We start from the raw sequence: 15,339 nt of genomic DNA on the forward strand, positions 1-15,339 counted from the left end.
AAACAAAGACCAACATTTCTTTTCCAAGATCTATTGGTGTACAATATATAGTACTTCTATACCTTAATACTGTGAAATTCATAGTCATGGCACTGTGACATCCTAATGGTGAGAGTTGAAAGGTAGTTTTCCAGGTCTGATATATGTTTATGTTTGCCTTTGCTCTGTTTAAAGATAAAACATAGATTTTAATTTGTAAAATCTATAGTCACACATTTCACACCAGACATATGGAGGGAGAGTTAGATATTTTTATTTTATGGGTTTTGCAGGAGAAAGTCTGAGTGCCCAGACTGAACTTTAAAATTGTACTACATTCTGAATGTACAGGGCATACTTCAGTTAAAGAAGCTTTGACAAGAAGCTCTTTTTTACAAGGTAATTTATGAGGGCTGAGCCCACTAGCTGGAAGGATCCTCCCCCCCAAGAGTTGGCATTGGGAAGATGATGAAAGAAGGCTAGAAAAAGGCAGACATTCAGTGTTGAGTTGCAGCTGTTTGCCAGGACAAAACAATGCAATAAAATTTGGCCTGGGAAAGAATAGGATTTTACACTAGGTGGTCCTGTTGTCCCTGTGACATACAATAGGCAAGGTAAACAGCTGCCCCCAGAACACTTACTGATCATGTGTGAAGATCAAAACAGAAAGAAAAGGGGAAAGGTTAGCCTGCCTCCCCAGCTTACCCTGGCATCTTGATAAAACATAGATCTAGATATTTCACCACCAAAATGAAAATCACAAGCAAAGTGGAGGCTGCTGAAAGAAAAATAATCCTGGGATGCATTTTGAAAGAAGCTTTCAAGTGGTCTCTAGAATGCTCAATATTCAGTATAGAGTATTGTGAAATACTTACAGTTCCCTTTTTAGCAAATGGCCACCGCAGCTTTTTGGACTCTAATGTGTGGGACAGAAACAAGGACATTGTTAGGAAAAAGAAGAAGTAGGAAAGACACAGACTTTTACAGATGATTTCAGTGCTTCCAGATGAAAGTTTCCTATCCTTACCAATTAGAGAACACTATAGAGGATTTTTGTCTTTATTCCAACTGAGCTGAAATATTTTTCTTTTTAATAGATTTTTTCATTATTAAAAAAGAATGCATGAAGTCTTGGAAAAAACCTGGAACAGTTACAAATGGAAGGCTATGTTGGCTGGATCCCAAGGCTCATTCAAGGTAGGGCAAGTATCCATGCACAAAGGTGTACTTAGTGGGGGAGGGAAAAATGAGGGCATTGCCCACAAATGGCAATTTCTAGCATTGCAGAAAGTGAGACACAGAAATTTGTTCACACCTCCCCCCTCCCCCTCCCCCACTTGCTGTATTTTCATTCCCTTAGTAACTTTACTTGCTTTGGATGCTGAAAATGTATTTCTAAATGCTCAATTGAAGCTTTATGTTATTGCAGTGTGAGAAATTTGGGGGTTGAAGGAAAATTTCAGTGGGGCAAAATTTTTATTTGGAGGTGAAATGTCTGCAGCACTCCCTCCCCTGGTAATTACATCCCTGCAAAAACATTTGCACAACGGACACCTTGTCTGGAAGCACCTTTTGACTCCACCTCACTACACCTGAGAATGACAGTGCCATTTATATCAATAGCATGTCTGTGCAAGGAGACAATATGGTACCTAAAATTCTTGTCCTGGTAGAAAGAAACCTCCATCCTGGTTTATAATAAAAATAATGACTTGATGAGTTCATAGAAGGACAGTTTTCCATTCATTCCTTCTCTCCACAGTTCCCAGAAAGCCTTTCTAGAGAGTGAAGAGGCTTTCTTCTACAGTAATTAGTGAGGAAATGTTTGGTTGTGCACAATGCCATTGAGGAAGGACAAATGGAGACTTTTTTTCTTTTTAAACATAACCTAAGAAGATCCTTTGAAACATCAAACAATATATCTTATCCGAACCACAAGTGGATCTCTGGTTAGTTCTTTTTGTATGTTGCCTTGAAGCATTTTGTGCAACCTTTTGAGGGGGTCCTAAAGGAAGGATATTGGCTACTGGATAATGCAGTTGCCCACCCACTGAAGCAGGCCAGGCTCAACATATTTGGCTGTTGAGACAAAAGAAAACAAGGAACTCTCCACTTTACATTTTTCTCATGCAGAAACAAACTGGAGTGTCTGTTAAATTTTACTTCAGCACTGGCAATCAATAGAACACAGCTCTGGACTCCAACAGAATGGAATGGTCAAAATATTCAAGACAAGTGGCCAATGCTTTCCCCAACTTGCCTTAAGTATCTGCCACTTGATTGCTTCACTCTGCCTAATAGTAGATTGTAAGCAAGTTATACACCACTGTAGCTGCAATGCAAAGAAAGAGCTGGCAATATATACAAACTTCACTAGCTATTGTTAGTTCAAAGCCCTTTCAGTGTTTTGCCCTCTCTGACCTGAACTTTGTAGAGATGCTGAGTGATACAGGAATTTTGCTGCACTGTCTGATATCAACAGGTCTCCTGGGAACATCTCAAATCCAGGCAAACTCACCACCACTGAGCTATGCCTGCGTTCTGTTGAGCTGTATGGACTGCAGGGGAAATAGAAACAGAATGGACATTATTATTTCTAAGGAAGGACATTGAAGGCTCAAATGTTGGCTACTGCTAAAGTTCTTGGAAAACACAAGCCCTGAATCTGTTTTCCACTCCAAGATCCCAGCATTCATAACTAGAGCATTAAAAATGTCCACTAAAATTAGACCATACTAAAGTCAGTGTACCAGTTTCCTAACCCCAGCATACCAACTCAGACTTTGCACATGACAACTGGGTGGTATATTTGAAAATGCACATATTTTATTTCCAACATGGATATCCCAACTTTCCCCCAGTGTTTTCCCCCTGTCCACATCATTCTCATAACTGCTCTGTAAAGTGACCTAGGCTGGCAGACCCAAGGTCAGCTGATCTCTTTCATGACTCAGTGGGAACTTGAACCCAGATCTGCAACACTACAAGCTGGTTCTGGAAATCACATAGCCCTTTGTGTCAGGTCCCTACTGACCTCTCAATGCATCAACGCTCTCTCATTCCCCTCATTCCATTTTTGGCCCCAAATTCAATTTTTGGTCACTCTCCACTTTTGCTTTAAAATGCTGTTTTGAAGGAGGCCCATCCTGAAACCAAAAGTCCCAAAGTCCTGGATAGCAACAGGGAGTGACATGACATCGCTTCTGATATCCAAAATATCCACCAACAGGATTCTGACCAATGTTTCTTCTTCTTCTTTTATTTTTTTAACTTAAGAAGAAAATTCAGATATATTGCAAATATCTGGGTTATGGAGCCCTGGTGGCACAGTGGTATATAAAATAAACTTTATTTATTATTTTATCAGTAATACAGGCATTTGCCTGTATTACTGATAAAATAATAAATAAAGTTTTTATTTGTATACCGCCCTTCCTTCAGATCAGGGCGGTTTACAGCAATTTAAAATACAATACAATGTAACAATAACAATAAAAGCATAACACAATTACAAAAGCATAAAAACAAAAGGCCCCAGGCTTAGCCAGTCCCATTGCCAGTGCGGCGGAGGAGGCTTATAGGACCTTATTCAGGGAATGCGGTCCGGAACAGAAAGGTCTTTAGGTCCCGTCTGAATTGGGCCAGGGAGGTAACTGAGCGGAGCTCTATGGGCAGCATGTTCCAAAGGGCCGGGGCGGCGATGGAAAATGTCCTCCTGGTGGTGGAGGCCAATCTCGCCCCGGGAACCCTAAGTAATTGCTGCCCAGATGTTCTGAGGGTGCGGGGCGGAATGTATGGGGAGAGGCGGTCCTTCAGGTATCCTGGGCCCAAGCCATTTAGGGCTTTATAGGTATTACAGCGACTCACTCACAAACCACAAGGTTGTGAGTTCAGTACCAGCCAGGGGCTCCATGTCAACTCAACCTGGCATCCTTCTGTAGGTTGCTAAAAGAGTACCCAGCTTATTGGGGGCAATTAGCTTATGCTTTGTAAACTGCATCGATAAGCAGTATAGAAATATACAGTACACCCTTGCCTTGCACAGGGATCCATTCCAGACCCCGCTGTGTAAGGTAAGTTTCACATGTGCTTGAGCCCCATTGAAATTAATGGGGCTTGTGCCCACAGTGCAGTGTGGTGTGTGTGCTGCATGCACGTGCGCCATTTCCTCTTCATCGCATGGCTAAACTGAAATATGCGTATGACGTGGGCACACTGTACTTGCTATTATCAAGTCTGATTTATGTCTGCTGTGTGTATGAACACTAAATCAACCCATATTGCAAATTGGCAGTGAGTAATTGAAAACCTGTGTCAATACTGCAGATATGTGATTGACAATAATACTTAGAATCTGGAAGAAGTAAACATGTACAGTGTTCAGTCAACCTTAGCAGTGAAGTAAAATTCCACACCCTCTGTCATAAGGGTGTGTCATACCCTTCTGTCATAAGATATGTTCAGGTTATGAAGAGATTGCTACTAAGTTCTAAAACTGTAAGAGCGTATCTGGCATATAATACTATAATACTATATAATATAAGATAATTTGCCCATATCTTTAGAAAGAATACATTCTGTTGATCACTGATCAAAAAGTTTCAAAAATGTGTTCCACAAGTAGAATTAATGTGGTCAATGTCCTTTATAGTCCTGATTTCAATCTTGTACAGAATCACATATTGATTTCAGTGTGGGCATAACCGTGCCTAACTATGTCCCAGGTTTTTATCTTTGTTGTTTGTTGCTATGTACCTTCAAGTCACTTCTGATTTATGGCAACCTAAGGCACAATATCTATTGTGAGGCATTCTTTGCAGAATTTGTTTAGAGGAGGTTTGTCCTTGCTTTCCCCCGAGGCTGAGAAAGTGTGACTTGCCCAAGATCACCCAGTGGGTTTCCATGGCAGATTCAAAGATTCAAATTCTAGTCTCCCAGTATCCTAGCTCAACATTCTGACCGTCTTTACTTAGTAAAGAAGTTACAAAAATGAAAATAGCAGCAGCAGCAAGAACAGCAGCTATAGTAACAAAGGTTACTTTAACTTCAAAAAGACATTTATGGGACCTCTCAGTGCAAATCCACATTCTGCTCTGCCTTTAACATCATAATCAACAACAACAATGCACACTTATATCCCAGTCTTCTTCTATGGAGCTCAGAGCAGCATTCTTGATTCTTATCCTTCATCTTTCCTACAACAGCAACTTTGTCTAAAAGTTCAGGCTAACAAATAGCGATGTTCCAAAAATCACCAAGTAATCTTTATGATAGAAATGGAAATTGAACCTTAAACATCTATTAGAGCAGGGGCGGGTGAAGTGTGGTCTGTGGACTTCATGTGGCTCCCAAGGCTGTTTTTATAGCCCTCAGGGTTCCTCAAAGGTCAGTTTTTTGGGCACAACCTTTTTGCTCACAAATGCCCTTTGGGGGCATGGGGACATTTTCACCATATTTTTGCCACCATGTGCCAATGTAGGCCCAGGAGAGGCTTTTTTGAAAGAGGAAAGAAACAGAAAGTGACTTCCACTCACTTTCTGGTGTTAAAAACACATCTCCTGAGTTAAAATGATCTGGGTAAGGGTAAAAACATGGTAAAAATGCTCCCCCCAGGCATTTGGGGGGCATTTTTATTTTTTATTTAAGGGTGTATGGTGGGTGACCAGCTCTCCAACTTCTCTTGGATGGAATTAATGCAGTCTTCCGCAGTTGCCCACACCTGTATTAGAGCCGTTGAAGGGTTCAAATCCCAGATTAATGAGGGAAATCCATTTGACCTTGGGTGAGTCATGCTCTCCCAGCCTTAAGGGAAGGCAATGCCAAACCTTGTCTGAATAAATCTTGCTAAGAAACTCCTGTAATAGAGGTTTCACAAGTTGAAGTGGACTTGAAGGCACATAACAACAACTAAGTCTTACTCCAGTGTTTTAAGAACTACACCACATTGGTGTAAAGGAACTGTGATATTTTTCAACACACATTATAACTAGTTAATAATAGGGTGTTGTAGTTGTTTAGTGTCTGTGAGACAGGAATAAATGAGGGGAGGCAGTGTTGTTGTCAGTCTATTGGTGGCTACTAAGTCTCATAGCTTAATTGTGAATCTCTGTTTTCAGACACAGTCTTGCACAGTCTAATGGTCAAACTCATTATATGCACAGTCATAGTCTAACTATCCAATGCTACATCTAACGAAGTAGGCTCAATCTATGAAAGCTCAAGCTACCAAATTTTATGGAGATTATCATAGTCGAAGTCCTTACACTAAAGTCATCCAAAATTTGGACGGTCACATAATGTAAAATTCCGTCTGACTTATGTTTATTTATATCTATATTTGCAATTGTATATTGCCTCATGCCTCATGTAGATCTGGTTTAAGAATTTCTATAGCATACAAACTGTTCTCTACTGAGCACTTAAAAAACAAAACATAACTGCTCATGCTGTACAGTCTACACTCTTGACATAAGAATGTTGCCAGAGTCTGATTTCAGGTTGCTGAGACTTTCCAGCCATTTGAAGCTTTTGTGTAGCTGACAACTCCACTTGAAAAGCTAGACAGACAAAATTGGGCATTCTTGAGAGCTAATTATGCAATTTGTAAAAGTAGCTCTTGTTAAGACATTCAAGCCCAAACAATCAATGCCACACCGCTGGTTCCCTCAATTATTTGCCCTCCAACTGTCCAAACTTCACAGAGACAGTCCCAATTTATCCTTTGTTGTCCCACTTTTTCAGCTGTTTTTAAAACATCCCAGTTTTGCTCTCCTACTCCCCCTTTCCCCCTTTATCCCCTGCTATCTTCCATTGCTGCAAATTCAGTTCAAAGTGCACAAGTAGTTTGAAGTCAATTAACAGAGCTGTGAAGCAGGAGAAAGAGAGGATTGGATGGAATCTTCCTCTTCCTAGTATGCTCAGTCAAAAGCAAACTGCTGCAGCCTCTCCTAGCTTGAGTGTTCTTTCTTATCACTAACTTTTGTTGAGTTGACTACACTCTGATGTTGCTTGGCTTCAGGTGACCTGGTTTTCATTTGTGAAATGATGGGTATACAGACAAAATGCTTTGGTGCAGAATCTAACCCTCCAAGGCTCTCAATCCAGCTCTCTGGACATTCACATTTTGGCATGGTACAGTCATCTTTTTCATACAGTCCTCCCTCCTCATCCTTAAAGGTTGAAATGCCTTTCCTAAATTTTAGTGTCTGACAGATGATGATCTAAACTTTTGCTTTTGGCTCTTCTGCCCCATGTTGCAATGTGTATGGCTCCCAAGAACTTCTCTGAAAATTGAATTTGGTGCTCTGGCTGAACCAAGTTCCCTGCCTTTGATCTGAAGGCCAACTAATCTTGTTAAGTACTTAAAGAAATGAATCTGTCACACTTATAATCTAACATCAGTCCAAATTTTAAAACAAGAACAAGTATTTATTTAAAATAATAAAGCAAACATATACATACCTGGTAGATATATGCAAATTTAATTCCTGGGGGGGAAAAAGACAATTCATATTAGCCTTTATGAAAGAAAATAACATGGCAATTTGCACTCTTCTGGTTCTTGCTGGGAAAAAAGGATCACTAATACATTACAAATTTTAAGCCCAATTTGCCACCATTTCTGATCTTTCTCTTAATAAATTTGCATAGGCCCTATGTAATGCACAGGCATTACAATTATGATATTATCTATGTAATACATTACTGTATAAAAGTTTCCTTTTATAGCCCCTAAGGAAAACTCTAAAATATGCAGGCCAAAATATACCAGGTTCCCCCCCCCTCCCCAAGCTAATGAATAACATATTTCAGCATGTTGAAACATGTCTCCTTTATCTCTCATATGCTCTATTGGATAGTGCCCATTTTCTCCTCACCCCACCACTATAGGATTGCTTTGCTCATGGTTGCTTCATGATAAGATCCCAACCAGGTCTTTTTAAAAAGAGCCAAATGCACACATATGCCAAGAAAATGAGAGCCAAACTGGTCATCTTGCTACATGCTTCTCTTTAAGTTGTATGAATCTTCTGAGAAAAAGAATAGTTCTTTTAAGCTAGGTCAGGCTTGGAACTTTGGAGGACCAGATATGGGAGTTCCTTTTGTCATCTTTTGCCAATACCATGATGAACAACCAGTGGCCAATGTCATAATGAACTATTAAAGAGCAGGGTTCGAACCACACTGGGTGACACCCCAGAGGGTGAGATGGTACACTTGGAGGAACTGGTATGGCTACTGGATGAGTGAGAAAGGCCAGCAGTGTCGCTCACTCAGCAGCCACACTGGACCCTAAACAGGCCCTCCAGAGGCTGCAGCACCACCACCTCAGTAGCAGTGGCTGCTGTGGGTTGGTGCATTCAGGGGGGCTGCCTTCGAGGTCCACTGTGGCTGCTCTTGGACTGCTGCACTGCAGTCTGGGCAGCCAGGTATCTAGGGACGAGGGGGAGGCAAGGCACCAACCTCAGTGATTCCACTATGAACAAATGTACCCAAGTTGGATCCCTCCCAATCTAAGATTGGATTGAGAGGAAGTTCTCATTATTTTCCTTTTTGTATATCTAGAAAGATTTACTCATGCAATTCATGGCCAAATTAGACTTATATGTTTAGCTACAAAGCATTTTTTTTTTAAAAAAAAATCCCTTTTAGATTAAATACAATGCAGGAGATGAGCAGATTAAAAATCTGCCCTTCTGCCTCCTTACTTCCCCATGCCCTCTGCTCTGAACTACCTTCTCTGAGTTCGACTAGTTCCAGTACTGATGTCATGATGTGGGACAACAGCTTAAAGCAGTGGAGCACAGGCAGGTAAATTGTGTGTGTGTGCTTTTACTTCCCATGATGGCTGAGGATGATGGAATTTATAGTCCAAAGAGCTAGACAGTACTAGATTGGGGAAAAGGATAGACTAGACAGCCACATAACAAATGATGTGTGGTAAACTGGGGCATGATCATAGCTTAAGCTCATGTGACAGCCTTTAATAAACTACCAACCTTTAGTAAAGAGAGCACAAAACCAAGCAAAATAAAGGAAGGAATGAAAAATAATATTGTTGCTGTCATCATCCAATTATTTACCTGCCCACATTCCTGGGAATTCTGTTTTCCTTCAGGCAGGAAAGAAGGGTTGCTTTCTGTAGTGTTCTGCAGTTTTTGATCATCACAGAAGCCATCTTTAAAGTGTGGTTGAAATGATATAGGGTCAATTGAGGGTGACTTTTCCCTCAATGACAGTGAACTTTTGCAAAGACTGGTGTGTGAGGAAGAATAACTCTGAGAATATATGAGAGGATGCTGGCAAACAGGAATTAAAGAATCAGTTTGTGCCATTGGGCTGCCCATTGTTGTATTCTCTGTGCCATCTTGGAGTGGAAATAGTTGAGACACTGATGATGTACTGCTTCGTAGCCTCCTCAGAGTTGGTGATGTAGAAATCCTTCCTGGAGCATGCCTGTGAAATTGGTATGGTTTGATGTCAACATCGTCATCCTCCACTGTTGGAACTTTGAGTAGATGTGAGTTATCACTAAAGCCACACCTCCTGGTGATGGTCTTTGGGCTCAGTTTTTTCTGTGTGCTACTTGGGGATGAGGTCTTCTGGGATGAAAAGACATCTTCTGTGTCACTCTTTTCAATCAAACACAAATTCTTTCCCCATTGTTCAGTCTTCCTAAGCAAATGACATTGTTCTTCTACCACACAAGATTCACAGTCCATTTTTGCATCTTGCCTTTACAACACAAAATTCTAAAGCAATTTGAAGAGAAAGCAGAATAAAGATTTCATTCTTACAGTCAATGTCTAATTTTAAACACATTCAATTTACCTCTTGAATTGATAACTTCTCATAGAGCCCTACAGTTCTGATCAAGAACCATGTATGAAAATGTTTTTCAGTCTTTTCATAGCTCTGACACAACTCTACTACAAACACAATAAAAAAAACCTCTCCATAAATCAACGGATAACAACATTTTCAGAAATATGAACATGCCAAGTTTAACTTCACACATATCTATCAGCCTCTTACGAATTTACCAGATTTCCCAGAAACAGAAGGGTTTCAACTTGTTGTTGGACTCATGATTTCTGAAACTTTATACCATTGTGTCCATGTAAATATCTACACTGAACAGCCTATTTACTTTGGATTGGTTCAGTTCATCATTTTCTTGACACATATTGGTTTATTGAATGTGAAACCACAAAGACTATAGTTCTATGAACATAAATTAAAAGTAAGGTCTATTCAACAAAGTAACACAATACTGCTTTGGATTCCCCTCTGAAGGTTTTTTCCTTCAAAAGATTTCCTGTACTTCTATAAAATTTTGGAATTTCCCAAGCCTGCCTCTATTTGCTTTTTATGAATGTATGGTACCATTTTGATTACAAAAAGATTGGCATTGGGAGATACTGAGATCATTTCTCTCTGTCTTTCAGGTGGAAAAGCTGTTGCTCTCCTGATGGTGCTTGTCTCCAGACCCAACCATCCTTGACTATTGATTATGCATGGTGGGGTTGATGGGAATTGGAGTGCAACAACATCTGGAATGCCACAGGTTTTCCACCCCAATATATACACTCAGATTGCCAAATCCATGGCTTAGACATCAAAACAGTAGAGAGCTGTTCACATGGTGGCAAGAAACCTAGGCCTAAAGGCAATAGTTACTGCCTGAACTAGTAAACCCAGTGTAGCTTGACAGCTCGCTGTGAGGAATTCTCAAGACACTTTGCAGACAAAATTGCTTGGATTCACTCTGACTTGGATGCTGTAATTGAGTCAGGTTTGGTGGATGTAATCATAGCGCCTGCTTGTCCCATATTATTGGATAAGTTTCAGTTTGTGCAGCCTGAGGATGTGGATAGGATCTTTGGAGAAGTGAGGGCCACCACATGCATACTGGATTCTTGCCCTTCCTGGCTTCTGAAATCAGCTAGAGGGGGACTGGCCAAGTGGGTAAAGGGAGTGGTGAATGCTTCACTGCAGCAAGGCAAATTTCCATCCTGCCTAAAGGAGGCTGTGGTGAAGCCATTACTGAAAAAGACCTCCCTGGATCCCACCATTCTAGATAACTGTTGGCCAGTCTCTAACATTCCATTCTTGAGTGAGTGGTGGCCTCCCAGCTCCAGGGATTTCTGGACGAAATGGATTATTTAGATGCATTTCAATCTGGCTTCAGGCCTGGCTATGGCACAGGAGACAGCTTTGGTCGCCTTGGTGGATGACCTCCGCAGGGAACTGGCAGGGGGAGTGTGTCCCTGTTGGTCCTGCTAGATCTCTCAGTGGCTTTTGATACCATCAAACATGGTATCCTTCTGAGTCGCCTTTCTGGGATGGGACGTGGGGGCACTGCTCTGCAGTGATTCTGGTCTTTCTTGGAGGGGTGGACTCAGATAGTGGTGTTGAGGGACTCCTGTTCAATTCTTTGGCTGTTGATCTGTGGGGTCCCTCAGGGTTCTATTTTGTCCCCCATGTTGTTCAACATCTACCTGAAACTGCTGGGAGAGGTCACCCAGAGTTTTGGGGTGCAATATCACCAGTATGTGGATGACATCCAACTCTTATCTCTCCTTTCCGTCTGATCCCAAGGAAGCCATCTTTGTGCTGTACTGGTGTCTACTGTCAGTAATGGACTGGATGAGGGCAAACAAATTGAAGCTTAATCCAGATAAGACAGAGGTGCTCCTGGTCAGTCCTAAGGCAGATCAGGGAATTGAAATCTCAGGATCACAGCTTGGGTGTGCTCCTGGACTCAACTCTGAACCTGGATGCCCAGCTTTCAGTAGTGGCCAGGAGGGCATTTGCACAGTTAAAACGAGTGCACCAGCGGCACCCATTCCTTGAGAAGTCAGATCTGGCTACAGTGACACATGCTTTGGTTACATCGCATTTAGACTACTGCAATGCACTCTACATGGGCTGCCTTTGGAAACTGTTCAGAAATTTCAGTGGGTCCAAAAGGTTAGAATGCTACTGGAGCCAGTTATAGGGAGCATATAACTACTGTATTGAAACAGCTTCACTGGCTACCGGTTCGTTTCTGAGCACAATTCAAAGTGCTGGTCATGACCTATATAGTCCTACATGGCTTAGGTCCAGACTATTTGAGAGACCGTATCTTCCCATACGAACCACTTAGAGCCCTAAGATCATCAGGAGAAGGCTTTCTCCTGGTCCCAACACCACCAGGCTCATTAGGTGGGGACATTAGCGAGAGCCTTCTCAGTGGCTGCTCCCATTCTTTGGAACTCCCTTCTATGGGAGGCTAGACTGGCTCCTCCCTGCTGGCTTTACTTCTGGCAAGCAAAGACATTTTTGTCCAAGCAAGCTTTTTAAAATCATGCAGGCCTGATTTTATTGGGGGATGGGGAGTTAGTTTAGATTATTTTAAAGCTTGTATGTTTTAAATTGTGTATGATGTATTTTTTTTTAAAAAAACTTTTTACTGTTTTAATTGGATTATTTTAATTGTTTTTAAAGTGTTGTTTTAATGTGTGTGTGTGTGTGTGTGTGTGTGTGTGTGTAGTGAGCCACCTTGGGTCCCAACTTGGGAGAAAGGTGGGATAAAAATTAATTAATTAATTAACATGGGTTTTGACTTGCTACAGTCATATTGATTTAATGGGTCTACTCTAGCTGGAACTAGCCATAGAATTTAGCCTAAAGATGTAATTCTGTATACTCATAACCAATCACTGTGGGATTTCTTTCTGCACAAAAATCCATGGGATTATATATCACATTAGCTTCTAATAACACAAAATTAGAAGGCATACAAAAGCTAATAACAGAATACTACAGATAGAAGTCTGAGACGTATTTAAAATTTACAAAGATTTTGATCTGATAACACTTTGATAACATGCTCATTCATTACTTACTGTATAAACAGCAGACGCAGACACATTACTAATACTGTCAACTTCCATAGGTCTAAGATCTTGCCCACCAATAAATGATGTAGAAATTGCTTGGTACAACTGCTGAATCCTCTTTGAACTGCCCTTTTTAGAGTTAAGCATGGAAACTCTTCACTTTCTAGGTCTCCTTGGTGAATGCAAAAAAAGGGAACTTGTTTTTCCTCTTTGTATGTTTCCAAGGGATTTCTTTATCTCAACAGCGCAAAGGGAAGTGGCAATAGGTTAGTTTACAGGAGGTAATATGATCTGTCCTAATACATAACTGATTATCTTTGCTCTGTAGACACATTTGTTTAATTCCCTTCTATCTCCCAATTTCCATACAGATTTGCAGATCAATGTTTTGGCAAATTAGCCTCCTGTAGGGAAGAAAGACAGTTGAAACAGTTACAAGAATCATGTTGTTAGGGGAGATTTGTCAGCTACTATGCCTTTCCTTTGTAAATAAATAGGCAACCAGAACAGGTTGACCTTTCCTTGCAGCTTTTCCTTGCTGTCTCTTGACACAAACAAGTTTCCCATGGCCTTAGAAATGATGGCCTTTTAAAATCCTCTTTCAGTGGCTTCCTTTAAATTCCTTTAAAAATTCTCCTGGCAACATGATGCTGACATTCAAAATGTCCCTGAACGAATAGCTTGGCTTCATATGTCTGACTCATATTGTTGATAGTGCAGCAATAAGATGAGTGTGACATTATTTGGTTGTGATAAAGCTGTGTTTGTTAAGCTTACTGAGCTCTTTGCAAGGCTAGAACACTTAACCCACTATTTTGGTTGACACTATCAGTATATTATATTATATTATATTATATTAGATGGTGTTGATGGTGATGATGAAGATAATAATCAGTTATATATAATATATAAGGTATGAGTTTGAGAGGGATGGTGACAATCTTTTTTATAATCTTATAATTAGCTTTATAGCCACCTGTTTCTTCAATCAACTCAAAGAGGCATACCTGCCTCCTCTTTGTCTTCCTGCTTTCTCTTCACAAATATCATGTGAACTGGGTTGGGTTAAAGGAGAGAGACTGGCCTGAATTCACTGATGTATTTCATGGCTCAATGGAGACTAGAGCCTACATCTCTCAAGCCCCAGTCAAGCATCCTAAGCAGTTAGGCTGAAGTGGAATTGCACATGTGGTGCCATTGTTCATGCAGGAGTGCATTCACCAAGGATCACTGCCATTCAAAACAAAACCCTGCATTATTATTGCACAATATAAATCTTTTCATGCAGAGTTATGCACTGGTTGTACTATGGAATCTTTGTTTTGAATGGCAGTGATCCATGGTGAATGCACTCCTGCATGAACAATGGCACCACATGTGCAATTCCACTTCAGCAATTTGGAACTGAATGCAGATATTTTATATCCTGCAAAAAGGTTCAGCTGCTTCTATAGGAGAACTCACACATGCACAAGACACTGTGGTGTTATGTAGTGCTAGACTAGGACTCCAGGAGACAAGGATTCAAATCCAGGGAAGCCTATTGGATGAATTTGGACAAATCACACTAGGAGTTTTTCACACAGGAGGGATCCCATGCAAAAAGAGGATTTAAAGTTAAAAACCCCTGCAAAAGCAGATTTATTATCAGACAATCTCTGGGTTAACCAACATTAACCCAGACAGAAAGTAGAAAAGACACAGGATAAGTTTTTTGGGGAAAGGGGACATTTGGGGCATATGTAAGGTAGCTCCAATATATCACCAAAGAACGAGGATAAAAGGGGATAGTGATTTGTATAACATTCATACAAGCTAATTTAAAGCTATTCATGCAAATATGGAAATAAATGCTATAACTGCAATCATTTAAAGAGAAATATAGCATATCTCACCATAGCGGGGAAGACTGTGGCCAGTTGACTTGCACGCCTGGTTAATCTGCTTCCTAGATGCTAAGAACTGATGGGTAGGTTTAAAGTCCCTTCTTATGATTTGGTTTCTTTAAAACAGGTTAGACAGCCTTTCAAACAGAAGATCTCTTTGTCAAAGAAAAAACTGTTCTTCGATAGCCCCTCTAATCAATGTCTTAGATGAAAAGAGTTGAAATCAGACACATGAGCTTCCTAGATGCTACAACGTTTAGGTCTAGTGCTACTGTATGCCTTCAGCCAGCTCAAAGCAAAGCCACCTAGCTTGTTTGCTTAGGGATTGGCACCTATAAATACTTTATAATGTTGTACTTACTTCAGACTGGCTTCAGATATGCCTGGGCTGGCCCGAAGCAATGAAACACCCTTGACAGAAGCCTTTAGTGGAAAGGAATTTCCAGTTAAACAACAAATATAGTTTGATTGTATGTGTGTATATATTTTAAAACAGATGCTGGAGCCTGTATGAAATTGCACTAAAATAAATTGCTTTACCTTGTTTACATATCTTATGTTAGATCTGAGTCCACAATTTATGCATT

General features: G+C 40.6%; 1 protein-coding gene across 1 annotated transcript in view; it reads right to left on the reverse strand.

Moving 5' to 3' along the window:
- LOC149312106 (pleckstrin homology domain-containing family G member 7-like) overlaps nt 1–12,929 on the reverse strand; it is a 34,486-nt gene extending 21,557 nt beyond the window's left edge. Inside the window, exons 1-6 of the mRNA XM_089523977.1 lie at nt 12,873–12,929; nt 9,063–9,731; nt 7,441–7,466; nt 2,401–2,537; nt 855–895; nt 63–164 (exon numbers count right to left, since the gene is read on the reverse strand). Coding sequence (XP_089380103.1) covers nt 63–164; nt 855–895; nt 2,401–2,537; nt 7,441–7,466; nt 9,063–9,701 — 945 coding nt within the window. The 5' untranslated portion in view covers nt 9,702–9,731; nt 12,873–12,929. The remainder of the gene's footprint in view (nt 1–62; nt 165–854; nt 896–2,400; nt 2,538–7,440; nt 7,467–9,062; nt 9,732–12,872) is intronic.
- Nucleotides 12,930–15,339: the final 2,410 nt, after the last annotated feature.

The sequence above is a fragment of the Sceloporus occidentalis genome, unplaced genomic scaffold, assembly GCF_023333645.1.
Source record: "Sceloporus occidentalis isolate IW3139 unplaced genomic scaffold, rSceOcc1.0.p SCAF_5, whole genome shotgun sequence".
Classification (NCBI taxonomy): domain Eukaryota; kingdom Metazoa; phylum Chordata; class Lepidosauria; order Squamata; family Phrynosomatidae; genus Sceloporus; species Sceloporus occidentalis.